General features: G+C 41.7%; 1 protein-coding gene and 1 long non-coding RNA gene across 2 annotated transcripts; both read right to left on the reverse strand.

Moving 5' to 3' along the window:
- Positions 1-9,500: 9,500 nt before the first annotated feature.
- On the reverse strand, positions 9,501-16,834 carry LOC143712769 (uncharacterized). Its single transcript, XR_013195080.1, has 3 exons — positions 16,511-16,834; positions 9,936-9,997; positions 9,501-9,809 (listed from the first exon to the last, which is right to left on the reverse strand). It is a non-coding gene; the product is annotated as an uncharacterized LOC143712769 (long non-coding RNA).
- Positions 16,835-17,174: 340 nt separating this feature from the next.
- Positions 17,175-20,599, reverse strand: LOC143712772 (FGGY carbohydrate kinase domain-containing protein-like). Its single transcript, XM_077204779.1, has 6 exons — positions 20,573-20,599; positions 19,199-19,260; positions 18,981-19,131; positions 18,331-18,405; positions 18,081-18,201; positions 17,175-17,197 (listed from the first exon to the last, which is right to left on the reverse strand). Exons 1-6 carry the CDS (start codon positions 20,597-20,599, stop codon positions 17,175-17,177), a joined length of 459 nt encoding a protein of 152 aa, XP_077060894.1.
- Between the last annotated feature and the right edge of the window lie 215 nt (positions 20,600-20,814).

Raw genomic sequence — 20,814 nt, forward strand, 5'->3', positions numbered from 1 at the left:
GATTTATGCAAAAATAATATCTCTGTGAAACAAAAAGCATGTGGAATAATTATATGTAATGGGTTGTATTTATATTATATGTAATAGATTGTAATTATATCTGGCTTGCTGATATAATACAACAATAAACGTTGTATTATTGTTGTATTATATCAGCAAGCCAGATATAATAGCGTTTGCAATGTAGGAAAATGCAGTATTCATAGCTCTGTCAATCTGTGAATTAACACTGAATGCATCAGCTTGTATATAACACTAACTTATACTATTTGCTATTTCTTTCATAATCACAGGATGGGAGTGATTCAAGCTCTGTTGTGAGACCTCCAGCCAACAACAATGACAAGCAACCAAGTTGTAGCCCCCATCACCAGCCAAGTCCACCATCCCCCCAGCCATCTCTTCCGTCCCCCCAGCCATCTCTTCCGTCCCCACAGCCATCTTCTATGTCCCCCAGTCCAAGGATGGCACAGAAAAGGAAGAGGAAGGAACAAGATGACTGGATCCAAATGCAGGTTGCTCGGATGGAGGCTCAGTTGGAGGAACGGCGGTGGAGCTGCGACAGAGACTGAGTCAAGGAAATGACGAGAGCGACCGGTTTGGGCACACTGTTGCTGATATGCTGCGAAGGGTGCCGGAGGAGCACAGGGCGCAGGCAATGTTTGATGTGTCCAAGGTCCTGTTCGAGTGGCAGCAGAAAAATAAACAATTGTGCCTACTTCTACAACGTTGCACCTTTTAATTCTGTGCACTATCTGTATATAGTTTGCATCTTTTAGTAATTTGTCTATATAGTTTGCACTTTTGCATCTATTAATATTTTGCTTGTTTGCACCTATTTGTGCAGGTTTTATCGTTTGTACATTTTTGTATATAGTTATCATTTTTTTATATTTTGTGTTTGCACCAATATGTGCAGGTTATATAGTTTTTATCTTTTGTGTACAGTTTTCTCTTGTGCATCTATTTATCTATATTTATTGTTAATAATTGTAGATCATTGCACCTTAATATGTTGCACTATCTTGTACATAGTATGCCCGTTTGTGTATATAGTTTGCACTTTTTATTTAAAAAATTGTCTGTTCCTCCTGTTTGCACATCGTATTGTGCAGGTTACTGCAAATAAAGATTAATGTACAGTTTGCCCATTTGTGTGTTTGCTCTTTTTCATCTATTTTTAATATAAATAATTGTAGATCATTGCACCTTTACATGTTGCACAATCTTGTACATAGTTTGACTATTTGTGTGTATAGTTTGCCCTTTAAAAAAAATTATATTCCTGCTGTTTGCACATCGTATTTTGCAGGTTACTGTAAACAATAGTAGAACAATGACGTGACTTTTAACTGGTCTTTATTAACATGGTTGCATGTCATTTACAGGTGCATATATTTTACACCAGTGCAATTTACTGATCAAGTTGACCACGACACACTATGTTGTTCTGCCATGGCACAATTCCGTGGGGTGACTGAAAGAAGGCCATCAGGTCATTCCGCACACCAACTGCAGCTCTGGTGGAGCGGGCCCTTGAAAGGTGACATGGATCTAGTGGTTCCAAAAGATTTGTGTCCCCTGACACCACTCTGCGCCACTCCCCTGGCTGAGGTGACCCTGTAGTGTCAGTGTCTGTGAAATTAGCAGGGATGTATCTGCTAACAGGTGTGCTGACCTCATCTGTGTAGGCCAGGAAGTTGTGTAAAACAGAACAAGCTTTCACAATGTCAACTGCTTTGTCTGGCAGACATTCTAGAGGTCGCCCAAGGATTCGCCACCTTGCAACCAAAATGCCAAATGTATTCTCAATCACCCGTCTGGCTCTGGAGTGACGGTAATTGTAGGTCTGCTTATCCATGGGCAGGTTCATCCCTATGTAGCAAAACAAAACCGTATTAATTGATAGGGAATCATTGTCTGCCAATGCAGCTGTGATCAGGAATATATACATATACACAAAGTACTATTACATTAAATAATTTTTGTCTGTGACATACCTGGAAAGGGACGCATGAGGTTGTTGTGTAGGGGGAATGCAGCATCACCAACTATCACATGTGGGATTTTGACTCCTGTTCCAGGAAGATTGGCTGGTGTGGGAAGGTTCAGTTTGTATTCAAGAAGCCTAGAACCAAATCGGCTCTCCTTGAAGATACCACCATCACTTTCCCGTCCGTATCCCCCCACATCCACCACGGTGAAGCGATATCTTACATCGCAGGTAGCCATCAGAACAATGGAGTGTGCGCCCTTGTAGTTGTAGTAGTCGCTCCCGGCATGCGGTGGTGCTTTTATGTTGACATGCTTTCCGTCTATGCTGCCAACACAGTTCGGAAAGTTCCATAGTCGCCAAAAATCAGCAGCAATATTTGCCCATTGGGCGACTGAAGGACAGGGAAGAAACTCTGGCTGCAGTGCTTTCCACAAAGATTTACATACCTCGGACACTATGGAAGACACTGTGCTTGACGACAGTTTGTAGCTAGCTGCTACAGCCTGTTGGCTTCCACCTGAAGCTAAAATTCGAAGGGTGATTGCCAGTCTCTGCATAATGTCTACAGGCATACTGTGCGTACACTGATGTACGATAAATGGCTGCACACGACGAACCAAATCGTCAAATTTACCGGCCGAAATTCGGAAATATCTGAAGTGCATTTTCTCGTCCATGTCTCTCAGTGGGCGGACAAGCATAGAAAATTCACCCTCCTTCTGCCTCAACCGATTCACGGGTTGCACGTACCATCGCCTCCGACGTCTTCTTTCTTTTCTGCCTTTTAGTTTTAGTAATTTCACTAAAATTGTAGTCGGCTAGCCTAAACTCAAAACAGCCGCGAAGAATCTAAACACAGTGGAACATTACAACCCTCCCCCGCCAACTAGCGTTTCGGCGCTGTAACTGCAGGACAACACAGACATAACGCAGAAGTATAAATGCTCACGACGGCGTCGCCTACGTGCGTAGCCTACGACGTACACTACGGCGCACACTCAACGCAGAAGTATAAATTGGCCTTTACAGGGCGGAAGGTAATGACATGGGTTTTAAACATCCCGTTTTGTTGTATCAGCTCCTTATTTTGTTTGTGTTTTTTAGTGTAAATATATTTTTATATGTTTTGTTCTTGAAGACTGATTTTGAGTTTAAGCAGGAATTCTTCTAGTCTTTTAAAATGTATTAGTCTTAATTCACCCGTCCACAAATTAAGGCCGCTGTGTGAGCGAGTGTGTGTGGTGGGGGGGGGCATTAAGTTAATGGACTAAAATACATTTCCAAATTATATTTTACAGACATTTATAGTATTTCTTCCACAGTATACTTTGGGTCTTTATAGATATAAATATATAACGTTAGTTGTCTTTTTAACTTTAGGATGGGGTTCCTCGCAGGAGAATGATCATATATGGGGATCTGAGGCATCTAAGCGTTTGAAAAGCCCTGCTCTAGTTTTCAAGCCAAAGCCAACACTCGATATAAAGCGATAACTAAACCGATAGGACTGGTTGTGTGTGTCAGAGTTGTGTTTATAGTTTATATGTATATTTAAATGCCTCTGACCTGCTGCAGGCGCAGTTTCCTCCGGCTCTCCAGCTCCTCGCGCACCAGCTGCGCCTCCTAATTCAGACTGAGCCTCAAAACACTCGCTTTCCTCCTCATTTCTCCCAGATCATCAGCAACTTCTGACAAATATTATCATAGTTCACTAAAGGAAGGTTTTCACTCGCCGCGGACAACAGGAGCACAGGCTGACGAGAGACTTTTGTTTGATCGCCTCCATGTCAACACAACCAACGGCTGCTTCTAACCTGCTGCGTCACTTCCGCTATTTAAACCTCCGGCGGGACGGCTTCGAGATGCACGTAGATATGGGAGATGCGGTTCTAATAATAGTATATAAATTAAAATAACAGAACGATTTTTTTTTTTGTTGCTAAAGCTCTGATACATATTCAAACAGATACAAAAAGAAAACAAAGACTTGGCAACATAAACTTGAACATAAATCATTAAACAAAAAACTCAACAAACAGCAGTTACAACAAACAAAGCTGCACAAGAGACAATGGCAACATTATGGCTACTTATACACAGAGAGAGGAACAATGACTGTTAGAAATGACAAAATAAACAACATGAAACCAGAGAATGTCTAATAAGGGGAGAATTTCACTCTCAGTAAACTTCCGGCTTCTGAACTGGTTGTATTTTCCTGTCAAATGTTGAGAGCGCATTATTGTAGCGCGAAAGTACATTAATATAATGCGCCAGCGCGAATCTCTCTGCTCGCGTGCGGAATATAATGTGCCAAGCGCGAATCTCTCTGCTCGCGTGCGGGAACATGGCGCTCGCTCTCAGATACACTCTGCTCTTGTAAAATTTTTCTCTGGGCTTGCTCACATACATTTATTGCTCTGTATGCTAATGAGGGGGGCGTGTTTTACCTAAGACATAGCAATCGATCTCAAAATTGCAGTGCTGAAGCATTGAGGCCACAGTGACACCTTGTGGTGTGACCAAACAATACGCAAGAGGTTTGTGGACGTGACTTTACAGGTCACGCAGGAAATAAATAATGGGCAATATGGCCAAAATCTTATATCACGGTTTATGTCCCCCAGATTCTGCTTTGGAAGAGATATATTGATGATGTTTTCTTCATTTGGATGGGGACTTCGGTTGATTTGGATAAATGCATGGCCTATATTAACTCTACCACACCCTTCCTGATATTTTCAGTAGACTACTCCACAGACAATATTAACTTTCTGGATCTGACTATTTACAAAAATTCTCAAGGAGGTTTAGAGACATCGATTTATCGTAAACCTCTTAGTAGGAATACCCTCATCAGAGCTGACAGCCATCATCCCAAACAACTGTTTAAAAATATTCCTATTGGCCAATTTTTACAGCTTACAAGGAACTGTAGTAGTGATGCCGAGTTTGAGCGCGGGGCAGTAGAAATGACAGAGCGCTTCCGTTTCAGGGGATAAAGTGATATCTCTGCAGCCTATGAACGAGCCAGACTGACGCAACGAGCACATCTCCTAGTTAAAACCAAACGCGCCTCAGGGCAAAGACTCTGCTTCTCCACAGATTTCTCCCATATTGGCGCAGAAATAAAACATGCCATTAAGAAACATTGGCACATTTTGCAGAGTGACCCAGCTCTTACAGTTATATGCGCAGAATCGCCACGTAGTACTTTTAAGCGCCCTCGCTCACTGAGAGACAGGTTGGTTCACAAGACCATGAGCCCTCCACCAAAACCTACGTGGTTACCGGCTCCTCCCTTTGGGTTTTTACAGATGTGGGCACTGCACCCATTGCTCTAACTCAAATGACACAAAGCAATTTTTCCATCCCCAGTCAGGTAAAAAATACAAGATTGTAACACCACCCATGTGATTTACATGTTGAAATGTCCATGTGGGTTGGTGTACGTAGGTCAGACTAAACGCCCCCTCAAACTACGCATTGCAGAACACAAAGCAGCAATTCGTAACAGAAATATGGACTATGAAATTGCGAGGCATTATGTACAAGCTAATCATGGTTCCAGTGCGTCCTTAAAATTTTTGGGTATTGAAAAAATTCTACCCTCCCAGCGAGGAGGTGACATAGTGAAGTCCCTACTACAACGGGACGCTTTCTGGATTTTCACTCTTAACACAGTAGAACCAAATGGCCTTAATGAGGAACTGGGCCTTTCATGCTTTCTATAATTCATGTTTTTTATAATTCACATTCTTAGTTAATTATAGACATGTTGTTAGCGGGTCTGCATGTACACTTTTTTTTTGTGTATATGTTTGTGTGTGTGTATATATAGGCTATCTATCTATCTACATACAGGGGGGGTTGGGGTTCGTGCACTTGCGCGCGCCGAGGACTGAAGCACCTTTTAGACAGGACGCGGAACGCTGCGCTGCGCTTTGAAACCTATTAATTTCAAGGACTTCCAAAGATACATAACAGCTACAAGTATATGCACTATGCAAAAAAAAATCAAATCAAATCCTTTTATTGTCACACAACCATATACACAAGTGCAACAGTGGGTGAAATTCTTAGGTGCAGTTCCGAGCAACATAGCAGTATGACACGATGTGACGAAAACAATTACAGCAAACATCAGATTTACATAGATTACACATCTAATGTGCGCACAATTACTCACAGTACCATATACACTAACAGAACAATAAATAATATACAATGTACAATATACAACAGTTTACAATATACAACAATATACAATATACAACAATTTACAATATACAACAGTATTCAAAAATACAAAAAGAGGTAATTATACATAGAATAGATACTCGTAAGGTGCAAATATATATATATATATATATATATATATATATATATATATATATATATATATTATGTAAATGCAGTAGGTTATGTTGTGCTGTGTTGACAGTTAGAATGTTTATGGTTATTGATCATGAGGGATCAAGAGTTTAGAAATCTAATTGCTTGTGGGAAGAAGCTGTCATGGAGTCGGCTGGTGTGTGTCCTGATGCTGCGGTACCGCCGGCCTGAGGGTAGCAGTGAGAGCAGCCCATGGCTCGGGTGGCTAGAGTCTCTGATGATCCTCCGAGCTTTCTTCACACACCGCCTGGCATAAATATCCTGGAGGGAGGGAAGCTCACCTCCGATGATACGGCTGGCAGTGCGCACCACCCTTCGCAAGGCTTTGCGGTTACGGCTGGTAGTATTGCCATACCAGGCAGTGATGCAGCCAGTCAGGATGCTCTCGACGGTGCTGGTGTAGAACTGTGTGAGGATGTGGCGGTTCATTCCAAACTTCCTCAGCCGTCTCAGGAAGAAGAGGCGCTGATGAGCCTTCTTCACGACGGCCTCAGTGTGGACGGACCATGTGAGTTCCTCTGTGATGTGGACACCGAGGAACTTGAAGCTGCTGACTCTCTCCACCGGTGCTCCATTGATGGTGATGGGGCTGTGTTCTCTGTAGTTCTTCCTGAAGTCGACCACTAGCTCCTTGGTTTTGCTGATGTTGAGGGAGAGGTTGTTCCTCTGACACCAGTGCGTCAGAGTGAGCACCTCCTCTCTGTAGGCCGTTTCATCGTTGTCGGTGATCAGACCTACGACCGTAGTATCATCAGCAAACTTGATGATGGAATTAGAGCTGTGAGTTGCCACGCAGTCATATGTGTACAAGGAGTACAAGAGTGGGCTGAGAACACAGCCCTGTGGGGCTCCAGTGTTGAGGGTCAGTGATGAGGAGATGTTGCTGCCTATTCTAACCACCTGGCGTCTGTTTGACAGGAAGTCCAGGATCCAGCTGCACAGCAAGCTGTTTAAGCCCAGAGCCCGGAGTTTCACATCAAGCAAGGAGGGCACTATGGTATTGAATGCTGAGCTGTAGTCTACAAATAGCATTCTCACATATGTGTTCCTCTTTTCCAGGTGGGAGAGAGCAGTGTGTATTGTAGATGCAATAGCATCATCAGTGGAGCGGTTATTGCGGTATGCAAACTGCAGTGGGTCCAGTGAGGAAGGTAGAACAGAGCAGATGTAATCTCTGACTAGTCTCTCAAAGCATTTACTGATGATGGGGGTCAGAGCAACAGGGCGCCAGTCATTTAAGCAGGTGATGTTGGTTTGCTTCGGTACAGGTACGATGATGGACGTTTTGAAGCATGTGGGGACTACAGACAAGGAGAGGGACCAATTGAAAATGTCCGTAAAAACACCAGCTAGTTGGTTCGCGCACTTTCTGATGACGCGGCCCGGAATACCGTCTGGACCCGCGGCTTTACGGATGTTCACCCGACGGAAAGATCGGGTTACATCCGCTACAGAGACGGAGAGTGTACTAACCTCTGTAGCTTCAGCCGCGAGAACTCTCTCCGCGAGGGGGATGTTAGTTCCCTCAAATCGAGCATAAAAAGTGTTCAGCTCATCTGGGAGAGAGGCAGTGTTGTTCACTGTGGAGTTTATGTTTCCTTTATAGTCCGTAATGCTATTAATTCCCTTCCACATGCTTCTAGAGTCGGTGGTGTTGAACTGTCCTTCAATCTTGTCCCTGAATTGGCGTTTTGCTGCTCTGATAGTTTTTCGGAGGGCATAACTTGCTTGTTTTTGCTCCTCCGCACTCCCGGAGTTAAAAGCGGAGGTCCGCGCGTTGAGTGCTGCACGAACATCGCCATTAATCCATGGTTTCTGGTTCGGGTAAATCCGTATTGTTTTGATCGGAACAACGTCTTCTACGCACTTCCTGATGAAACAGGTTACGCTATCAGCATAAGCCTCATATAGTGCAAGCACTATATACATGATTCACCCTATTATACTTTATCGACACAAATTGATAAGTCAAACAGCAAACTGCCATCCCCAAATACTCTTTTAATCGACGATTGCTTATGGCTTATAAGTAACTTAAATAAAACTAGCTACATTACTAGTTCTCATTAAAGAGCTACATTCGATTCTATTCGATACATTCAGGTTCCAAAGGCTTACTCTCAGTACGGTTGACTCTTCTCAGTCTCTCAGGTGCCAAAGGCTTACTCTCAGTACGGTACGGCTACAGTATACCATAATTGCTCCGTTCTATTTGGCCTAAGACATCGAGAGTCACGCAGACCTATAACAACCCAGCCACAACATAATTGGGAACAACATACCTTACCTTAACACAGAATGGATTTCAAGGACTTCGCGCGCAGATCAATGGCCTCCACAGTTTTTATTTTTTCTACGAATCTTTGAGTTAACATGTAGCCTACTAACCATGATTGGAATTTGCACCGCAGCGCCACCACACCTTGATGCTCATGAATAGCATGTACAGTTATCTTTATTGAAGTGAATTAGGTTTAAATCGCCATCATACATGCATGAATGAATGATATTTTGCTATTTTAGACATAATTCTCCACGATGATCACATTACACAAAACTGAAATTGCACGTAAAAATGAAACATTGTCAATATTTTTTGAGACCCCCCCAAAATTTCATGAATCACGTTTTCAGGGGAGCCCATGTCTTATTAAGGGGAGCCGAGCTCCCCCTAGCTCCCCCGTAGTTCGCACCCTGGTCGAAACGTTAGTCATTCTATACTAATAAAAATATTAAAACGTTCTGTGCTCCGGTCCTGCTCCTTGGTCCTCGCTAGACCTTGGGTCCTTTTCCTCAGATTTTTGTGTCCTGTTCTGTGAGCACTAACTAGGCTGAAGCGCAAGTGACTCCTTTCTACTAGAGCAGGGCTGTTCAATCGTTTAGATGCCTCAGATCCCCATATATGATCATTCTCCTGCGAGGAACCCCACCCTAAAGTTAAAAAGACAACACACAACCTCACTCACTCACACACTCACTCACACACTCACACACACTCACACACACACACACACACACACACACACACACACACACACACACACACACACACACACACACACACACACACACACACACACAAAAGAATAAATATTGTAAAAAGTATATATTTTTTAAAAGCCTTTTATTGCTCTGAAATGCATATTACAACACTGATTCTAGTTATGGTCGAACACTTGTTTATAAAGTGGTTTCATCTGGTGATATTTTCCTCACTCCTGCTCATTTGTGTAAAAGGCTGAACACTTATAATGTTAAGATGAATACAAATCTAGTGTTTTTGGTCATTTGAAGCAGACTCTTCTAGTGTTTAATCTGGCCGTCTGTGTGTCAAACTCCATCATCCTCCATCAGCGCCACACACTCCTTCTGATGATCATAAAGACGTAGAAACACAGCGTACTTCCTTCTGTAAAAGCTTCACACACAGAGACCAATAATCATTCATTACTCATGCAGGAGACATGAATCCTGATCTATGACTGTATTAAATCTCTGCTATGTGGATTAATGCTTTATTACGAGAAACATCATTGGATGGCACCTTTCTAGAGCAGGGTTTGGTCTGACGACATGCCCGATTCTGCTCATCTTCATCATTGCTTCCTGAGAAGAGAGACAAGAGGTTCGGTGCATGAATTTACACGGAGAATACACGGTATAAAAATAAATGCAAATTAATTAATGTAATGCGGAACTACTGTTACATACGCGGGTTCTTTAGGGACACATAATCTGTAGCCCCGCGCCTTAGGCAGTTTTTTGTCAGGTCGACGACTGTCCAGTGAGTGAGTCACAGACAGCAGCACTAAGGACGAGTATGGCGAGTGGTGGCGACCCACAAGAGTTAGGCCTGTTTTATGCTTCTACGTCAAATCGGCGGCGTACCCCCGCAGACCCCTCTGCGTTGCCACGAACCCCTCTCCGACCCCTCCGCTCTGATTGGTCAGATGCACCACGATGCAACGCAACCTGACGCAGAACCATAAAACGGCCATGACGCCGTAGGAGTGAGGGCGTAGCTACGCCGTGGAGTTGACGCAGAAGCATAATGAGGCCTTTAGAGGACCCGCCGGCCTCTTTAAAGGGGGGGTGAAACACTCAGTTTCAGTCAATCTCATGTTAATCTTGAGTCCCTATAGAGTAATATTGCATCCTTCATATCTCCAAAAAGTCTTTAGTTTTATTATATTTATAAAAGAAAGATAGGCTGTACCGAGTCTTTCCGGAAAAAACTGAGCGGGTGTGGGCGGAGCTAAATAAACACGAGTGCGCAAAGCATTTGCGTTGAGAGCGTCTGGAAGCTGTGACATCCCAAAACAAACCATGGCTAACAATCAGATTCAGCCATACATTTTTGATCCCGAATCAGATCCCGTGAGATGGGCAGTGAAATGGGGGAAAAACACAAGGTCTCGAGAGTTTTTTAAAAGTAGAAATTATTTGAACTTGGTGTTTTTAGAACACCTTGTCATGCGTGAGTTTTACAACATTTGTGTGTGTTTACTCGTGGTTTATGAGGACATGATTTGGTTTTACAATAAACAACAAGACACCTACAGTGGCCAGCTAAACAAATGTATTTAAACACACACACACACACACACACACACACACACACACACACACACACACACACACACACACACACACACACACACACACACACACCATACATCGCATGCTCCATAGATACATTAACTATACGTGATCATGTTGTTTACTTGCTGTGCTTACACGCCGATAGTTAACAACACACAGCATTTGAAGCAGTTTTACTTATCGCCTGCGGTTCCAAGGCACGACCGTGAACCTTTATCAAGACTGCTCCATCCTTAAGCATTAGACGATCTGCAAAAGCCAAGCACAGCGCTTTGATGGGCATACTGCCTTCACTCTCTCGCTCTAGGCTACAGGTGCGCGCGCGCCCTTCCGGGAGAAGTGCCTTTAGGACCCGTATAAGGAAATTCCGGCGCATCTGACGTCACACACGCCCATACTCGAAAAAAACTTTCCTAAACTTGTGACAAACCGAAAGGAGTATTTGTGGCACAGAAATACTCCATCAAACCTACAACTTAATTTTTGAAACTTTGTCCATGTTTAGCATGGGAATCCAACTCTTTAACAGTGTAAAAAACTCACTATGCATGAAATAGCATTTCACCCACTCCTTTAAGATCGCAAGTTTAGGAAAACTTCGGTTTCCCAGTCAGTTACAATTAATTAAACCAACAAGCTTCAATATTAGGTTACTCAATTACACACTCTTAGGTCTCTCTCTCTCTCTCTCTGGCTCTCTCTCACTTTCTCCGGTTAATTCATAAAAACACATTCTACATTGATTAAAAAAGAAAATCAAATGTGTTATTAATGGTAGTATTATTTTATACAGAAATATATATTTTTTTATAATTCAGATGAGAATATTGTTAGTGTTAATTAAAATTAAGGAAAACAAATATATTGAACTGAAATATCAAATTAATTTTAAATTCATTCAGGTACAATTACCAAACATATCAATGTCTTTTTTTTCTTTTTATTAATTTAATTAATAAATGAATTATATATAAATATTGTCAATGCACTACAAATAAACTGGTTATATTTTATATGCGCATGCGCGTGCGATCTGTGTTTGTGTTTGGGGCTCCGTCGAATTGATTCATTAATCCCTGATTTTCTTCTTTACCACTCATTTATAAACAAGCACTTTCTATTTTTATATCATGTGAACTTATCCTCGACACTATTCCTTATAAAAAACAATCGGATTGCTTTGATATCGCTACTTAGATCCAACTTTCCGAATCTCGGCTACTAGCCTTTAGCCCGCTAGCATTTCACGCGTGGCCTCGCGCCTATCGACCCTCTCATTTTACACCCGTTTGACTGAAAGGATACGGGTTATATTCATCATTTCAGTCCTAAATTAGTAGTGATATTGGTAGTATCACTACTAATTTACTGTTCATCTGTTATAATGGCGAACATATCGGATGTGTGTCTAACGTTACCTCTGAGTGCAGGTGAGGACACATTCGAGCTGGTTTCGGTACGATTGGAGCTGGAGTCGGTGGAGAAACAGATCCGCGTTCTGCTGGTGAAGCAAGCCGAGCTGCGAGATCGGCGATCAACGCTTGAAACATCACGCGCCGATGCTCACAAGTCAGTGGTTAGTAACTTTTTGTCTCCGACTTCGTCTACTCCGTGCGTTTCTCTGCCCAGGAGGACGCGATCATCTCTGCCTTCATTCACTCCGGCACCGAGGCAACACCATGGACCCTGGGTGATCCCACAGCGAAAGACACGAGCCAGGACCAGAGCAAGAACCTCACCGCCCCTCCTAGTCTTCGAGATCTCCACCCGGAACCGCTTCTCCCCTCTTCGCGAGCCGGAACGTGACACCGCCGTGATCATCAGCAGTTCCATCGTCCGTCATGTCCGTGCTACCTCAGGTAAGCGTAAGGTGCACACTCACTGCTTTCCTGGTGCTCGTGTTCTTGATGTCGCTGCACAGATTCCCGAGATCCTGAACGGTGACGAGCGCGTCGGAGCTGTGGTACTACATGCGGGGACGAACGACATCAGGCTGCGGCAGACGGAGGTTCTGAAGAAGGACTACAGAAGCCTGATCGAGACGGTTCGCAGCACATCGCCTGAAGCAACGATCATCGTGTCTGGACCGCTTCCCACGTACCGACTAGGACAAGAAAGGTTCAGTAGATTATTTGCTCTAAATGAATGGTTAATGTCATGGTGTAATGAACAGAAACTGCTCTTTGTAAATAATTGGAATCTGTTCTGGGAGCGACCTAGGCTCTACCGTGCTGATGGCCTGCACCCCAGCAGAATCGGAGCGGCTGTTCTGTCGGACAACATCTCCAAGACGTTACACACCATATGACTAGTAAGTCAAAGTCCAAATCACAGTCTTTGCTGTCCCAACTTAATTGATATAAGTAGTGTAGAACATTATATAGAAACTGTGTCTATTCCTCGCTTAGTGAGGCCAAACAATAAATCTAGTGTAGGATCTAGCAAAAATCTTATTGTAATTAAACCAGAAAATCTAAATATCAGTGAACAAAAACAATTTCTAAAGCTAGGTCTTCTAAACATTAGATCGCTCACACCTAAGGCGGTTATTGTAAATGAAATGGTCACAGATAATAGTTTCGATGTACTTTGCCTTACTGAAACCTGGCTTAAACCAAATGATTATTTCGGTCTAAATGAGTCTACTCCACCAGGATACTGTTATAAGCATGAGCCCCGTCTGATCGGTCGTGGCAGCGGTGTTGCAACAATCTATAGAGATATTCTTAATGTTACTCAGAAAACAGGTCACAGGTTTAATTCGTTTGAAGTACTTGTGCTAAATGTTACGCTCTTAGATGCAAGAAACAAATCCATATTATCTCTAGCCTTGGCTACCCTATATAGACCTCCAGGGCCCTATGCTGATTTCCTAAAAGAGTTTGCATACTTTCTCTCAGATCTATTGGTCAATGTCGATAAAGCAATAATTGTTGGAGACTTTAACATACACGTAGATAATACAAATGATGCGTTAGGGACTGCGTTTACAGATTTATTTAACTCCTTTGGGGTCACGCAAAACGTCAGTGGTCCCACTCATCGTCTAAATCATACACTAGATTTAATTATATCATATGGAACCAATCCAACTGATATAAATATTATACCGCAAAGTGATGATCTCACTGATCATTACATGGTAACTTGTATAATACGTACTGCTGAAATTTGTCATGTTGCGCCACGTTATAGACCAGGCAGAACAATCCTTCCAACCACTATAGATAGATTCTCAAATAGCTTACCTGATCTATCTCAGCTGCGCAGTGCACCCAAACAAACAGATGAACTAGAGGAAATGACTAGCAGTTTGAGCACCATGTTCTCTAGTACACTAGATATTGTTGCACCAATTAGATTAAAAAAGGTTAGAGAGAAAACTAAAGCACCATGGTACAACAGTGCTACGCATGCAATCAAGAGAGAAACTCGTAACTTAGAGCGTAAATGGAAACAAACTAATTTAGAGGTCTTTAGAATCGCGTGGAAAGACAGTATGTCACGTTATAAAAAGGCTCTAAAAGCAGCCAGGGCTGAGCATCTCCGCAAACTAATAGAAAATAACCAAAATAATCCAAGGTTTTTATTCAACACCGTGGCTAGACTAACAAATAAACAAACATCACCAGAGCAAAATATTCCATTACAATATAGTAGTAATGATTTTATGAATTACTTCAATGAGAAAATAGAAAGCATCCGAAACACAATTGTAAATATACAATCCTCTATGATGTCTTATGATTCAGCCTCAATTATGGCCCCTCCAGAACTAAAATACTCTTGGATCGACTTCAAAACTACACTGGTGTTCAGGGACAGGCATTAAGCTAGTTTAGATCGTACTTATCAGACCGTTACTATTTTGTCTGTTTAAATGGGGAAAAATCAAAGATAACGTCAGTAGACTATGGAGTGCCGCAAGGATCGGTGTTAGGCCCTCTGCTATTCTCAATATATATGCTGCCACTTGGTAATATTATAAGAAAACATGAAATTAATTTCCACTGTTATGCTGATGACACTCAATTATATATCTCATCACGACCAGATGAAAACACTAACTTATCTAAATTGACAGAGTGTCTAAATGATATAAAATGCTGGATGACGTGTAATTTCCTGCTATTAAATTCAGATAAAACGGAGGTACTACTTATTGGTCCAAAAAACTACCCACAAAATCCCTTACAATACAACTTTAATTTAGAAGGATGTCCTGTTACTTTATCCACTACAGTAAAAGACCTGGGTGTTATACTAGACCGCAATTTGACTTTCGAAAATCATATTTCATATATTACAAGAACAGCCTTTTTCCACCTTAGAAACATTGCTAAGCTACGCAACATGCTATCTGTTTCTGATGCAGAAAAGTTAGTTCATGCATTCATGACCTCGAGACTAGATTACTGTAATGCTTTATTAGCTGGTTGTCCTGCATCCTCAATAAACAAGCTACAGTTAGTGCAAAATGCAGCTGCTAGAGTTCTTACTAGATCAAGAAAATATGATCATATAACACCTATTTTATCATCTCTACACTGGTTACCTATTAAGTTACGTATCAATTACAAAGTATTCCTACTGACCTATAAAGCCCTAAATGGTTTAGCTCCTGTGTATTTAACAGACCTTCTATCGCCATACAATCCATCGCGCTCTTTAAGATCACTAAATTCGAGGCTTCTGGTCATTCCTAGGATATCTAAGTCCACTAAAGGAGGGAGGGCGTTCTCGCATTTAGCTCCTAAACTCTGGAATAGCCTTCCTGATATTGTACGAGACTCAGACTCGCTGTCCCAGTTTAAAACTAGATTAAAGACGCATCTCTTTAACCAAGCATTCACTTAATCCTTAACCTTTGATACTACTGCTGAATCAGTTCGAATGTATTAACATTATGAACATCAGCTATGCTAATTATTTCCCATCTGCCTTTCTGCTGTTATCTCGGGACGCTAGTCCCGAGGTAAATAGCGTTCGTCAGCTCCAGTTTGTATCCAGCCTCTCACGGAGACTTCAGATGCCCCAACGCCTGTGAAGAGACGACTCGACGCCTGTGAAGAGACGACTCAAAGCCGGCGATATGTTATGCCATAAATTAATACTTGATTAACTAACTGTATTTTTCTATGTACATTTCCGAAATGCAATTTCTGTAAAGCTGCTTTGAGACAATGTGTATTGTGAAAAGCGCTATACAAATAAATTTGAATTGAATTGAATTGAAATATGCCTTTACTTTCACACAGAGAAAGAGAGAAATGTAGTAATACACTAGGTGGTACAGCCTGAGACATGCACAATTAAAAAAAAATTGCCTTCTGCATTTTTTTTTGCTTTTCGCTCCATTGTACCAAACTTGTATCGAACCGTGACTTCTGTGTACCGTTCCACCCATAGTGTGTGTGTGTGTGTTGAACCAGTATGGAGCCACAGTCAGATGAAGCACAGGCTCCGATCACAGCGGCTGAGTGTGTGTGTGTGTGTGTGTGTGTGTGTGTTGTGTACCTGTATGGAGCCACAGTCAGATGAAGCACAGGCTCCGATCACAGCAGCTCCCAACAGAACGGCCTCTGGTTCGGCCGACAGGACCACCGGCAGCCAGTAGCACCTCAATGCAGTACATGAGATCCACGGGGAGGAGTCGGATCAAGATCCAAGGGGTGGAGATGGGTAGGATTAGGGTTGGGTTTAGGGATTAGGGGTGTGTTTAGGGATCAGGGGGCGGAGTTGGCTAGGTTTAGGTGTATGTAAGGTGGGAGGAGTTGGATCTGGATCCGACTCCTCCCCGTGGATTTCATGTTCCGCATTGAGAACCATCTCCCGGCAGCCCTGAAACACACACACACATCCCTCAGAGCACTGACCCGTGGTGTTGGTCATGTCATGTCAGATACCTGAGTGTAGAGACCTGCACTTCTGCGAGACTACCCCGGGACCCAGCGCAACCGAGTGCGGCGCGGGACAATATTTGATGGGTGAATGCGGGTGCGGGCGGCAAGATATTATTGTGTGCGGGTTGCGGGAAAATAAAATTATTTGTGGGAAATATAGAACAAAATAAAATAACTAGAAACAAATAAACCGTTATTTATCTAATGCACAACCAACAAGGATAACTAAAATAAAAACGATTTACAGGCACATGGTCGGAAGCTAACTCTCGCGTGGTTCATAGGCGCAGAACAGCCAAGCCTACCACACAGAGGCAAAATGTCTGCACCGCATGACACACGCCATGTACTTTGCATTCCAGCTTCCAGCGCACCATCGGAGAGGGCTTTCAGTATTTGCGGTCGCATACTGGAGCAGAGACGGATTAATCTGAACTCCTCATCAGTGAACGACATGCTATTCCTGCATGGGCACATTAAGTAGTCATACAGTTTTTTTTTAATTGTTTTAGTTAATTCAGTTTTTTTTTTATTTAGCTAAATATTTAAAATTGGTATATTTTGTTATTGAGGAATAAGGATAGTTTTTGTTTAATGTTTGAAGGAATTGCTAAAAGCAAAGGCGGCATTCTTAAGCAGTATTAGGCCCTATATATAGGCTACTTTTGAACATGAAAGAAATCCAGGTTTATTATTATTATATAATTTATTAGGCTATACTATAATCATTATGGTATATTTTTATTTATGTACATTTCTTACTTTTTTACCGTATTTATTTGTTCTAAGTTCCTTGTTCATGTTCATCCATTGAATTAAACGCAAATAAAACGAAACATTGGTTTATTTTCCGTTTATTTTTTATTTTATTTTTTATATTCAACAGGGGAGCAAGTGAAAAAAATCACAGAGTAGCAGGCAGAATATGCAATGTATTTAAAAAAAAAAACTACTTATACGTTTACCCGCGGGATTTTGCGGGCGGGAGCGGGACGAAGCTTGATTGTTGCGGGCGGCAGCGGGAGAAAACAACATATATTTTTGCAGGAACGGGATAAAATCCGTCCCGCGCAGGTCTCTACCATGTCAGATAAATGAGTGAGTGTGTGTGTGAGTGAGCATTGACCCGTGGTGTTGGTCATGTCATGTCAGATATATGAGCGTGTGTGTGAGTGAGCACTGACCCGTGGTGTTGGCGTGTGTCTGTACGAACAGCGCGTTCTTGCTCAGCCCCCCGCACAGGAAGAGGGTTGTGATGTCATATCCTGCCTCTTTCATGGCATCTAGGATGTGTCTGGTGCCAAGCTTCATACAACAGAGACACACAATCACATTAACACTGTAATACTGAACACTTAGTTAGTGTGTGAGTGAGAGTGTGTTTGTGTGTGTGTATGTGAGAGAGAGTGTGTGTGTGTGTGGTGTGTGTCTTACAGCGATGGCCTGAATAGTTGCTAGATACAGCAGAGCTAAATCATCCAGTGTCTGTGATAAAGTGAGTCCCACAACCTGCACACACCAGCAGTGACATCATCAATCAACTCTCCACCACTGCAAACATTAGTTATAAAAGCTAAAACTATCTGATGTGTCTTTTTTCTTAATGGTTAAAAATAAGAAATTATATTAAACGTAAAGAAAATCTTTCTTTCTAGAACGTAAAGAAAAAAGTACTTTCTAGGGCTATTAACATTATTTTCATGACATTAAGCAAATGTCCCTGTTAAATCCACATTTATGTCCTCTGAAATAAAGGAAAAAAGCCCAAAAATATAATTAAAAAAAAAGATTGTCATTACTATAAATGTTAATTTGGAGTTCATTCTCAATATTCTCATTCTAGCAGCACCATAGCAACTGCCTACCAACTACACTAACAACCCTAGCAACCACCCACAACATCCGAACAACTGCCTGGTGCCAAATTTTGCCGCAGTAAGCACCACTCACATATTCTGCAGAAAATGTACGTCCAGTTATCAGTTTTATTAATAAATAATAAAAAATTAAATTAAATTAAAGGCAGTACAATGAAAACTATTATATTTTTTCATCAGCACTGTAATAAGCACAGCGTTCCTCACCGATCCCCGTGATGTCTGGTCGGCCAGAGGAGAGCGGTTGCCGTGGAAATCAGGCCAGATGTGCAGGCTGGCCGTCAGCTGCTCCAGCTGTGCTGCGTCTCCAGACATGTGCTCCAGATGGAGGTTCAGGCAGGAGTAAACGTGTTTCCCACTGCAGAGAAAAGCTCAGCGATCAGACTGAGTGAGAACAGAAACGCATCAGAGCGACTGATGCTCACCTCTTCTCCGCCTGCTCTTTCAGCTGCCTGGAAGCGGCATGTCCGTTCACCACATGGTCCACCTGAAAGCACAGGACATCTAATTAAGATATTCATATATTTCCATGTAAACCATCTGTATATATAGCGTATTATGTGTTTATTGTAACGTTTGTCACAATCTCCTGTAGTACAGTGATGACTGTCTGGAACCAAGCAGCCAAACTACCAACCAACCAATAAACTAAAAAAACTACAGCCAACCAATCAACTACACCAACCAATCAGACCAATCAACCAAACAACCAATTTAAAATATCAACCAAACAACCAACCTAACGACCAACAAAACCAACCAATCAATCAAACTACCAAGGAAACAACCAACCAAAAACCAAGAAAATAACCAAACAAACAACCAACCAACCAAGAAACCAACTAATAAACCAAACAACCAAGAAAACCACCAACCAAGTAAAAAAACGACCAATCAACTAACAAACCAATAAAGACAACAACCAATCAACCAACCACCCACCAACCAAGAAAACAACCAACCAACTAATAAACCAAACCAAGAAAATAACCAACCAACTAATCAACCAATCAACTAAACCAACCAATAAAAACAATCCATCAATCAACCAAACCAAGTAGAAAACTAACCAATCATCCAAGAAAAACAACCAATCATCCAAGAACAATACAACCAATCAACCAAAAAACCAATCAAATCAATCAACCGATCAATAAACCGAGAAAAAAAAAACCAACCAACCAACCCAAGAAAAACAACAACAACCAAACAACCACTCCTTTCAAGAACAAAACAACCAATCAATCAACCAATAAACCAAGAAAAAAACCCAACCAACCAATCAAATTAATCAACCAACCCAAGAAAAAACCAACAACCAATCGAATCAATAAACCAACCAATAAACCAAGAAAAAACAACAACCAACCTATCAAATCAATCAACCAACCAACAAACCCAAGAAAAAAACTAACGAATCAATCAACCAAACAAACAATCAACCAAGAAAAAAACCCAACCAACTAATCAAAATCTACCAACCCACCAATAAACCAAGAAAATAACAAAACAACCAACCAATCGAATCAATTAACCAACCAATAAAAAAACAACCAACTACCCAACCAATCAAATCAATTAACTAATCAACCCAAGAAAAAAACAACCAACCAAGTAGAAAAAACAAACAAACCACCAATCATCCAAGAAAAACCAACCAATAAAACAAACAACCAACCAATCAAATCAATCATAAATCAATCAAAAAAAAAAACCCAACCAAGTTACCAATCAAATTGATCAACCAACCAACCAATCAATCAATTAATCAACCAAGACATCATGGCTCTGTTTCAAACCCAAATAAACTGTCTTTCTGTCACCATTCTCAAGCAGCGTCTTAACACAAAGCACAACCTCATAAATGACTGAAGCTCTGAGCATCAAACAAACACAGATCGCACAGGAGACTCGACTCACAAGGAGTCGAACAAGGATAAAAACACAGTGAACGCACAACTATTCATAGTTTTCACTAGAGTTGGCTATCGTTTTTTTTTTTTTTCGGTGCCAAATCAATACTTTTAAAACGGTACCGCTG

Source organism: Siphateles boraxobius, unplaced genomic scaffold (genome assembly GCF_051911475.1).
Source record: "Siphateles boraxobius isolate OS27281-9 unplaced genomic scaffold, OSU_SipBor_1 51, whole genome shotgun sequence".
Classification (NCBI taxonomy): domain Eukaryota; kingdom Metazoa; phylum Chordata; class Actinopteri; order Cypriniformes; family Leuciscidae; genus Siphateles; species Siphateles boraxobius.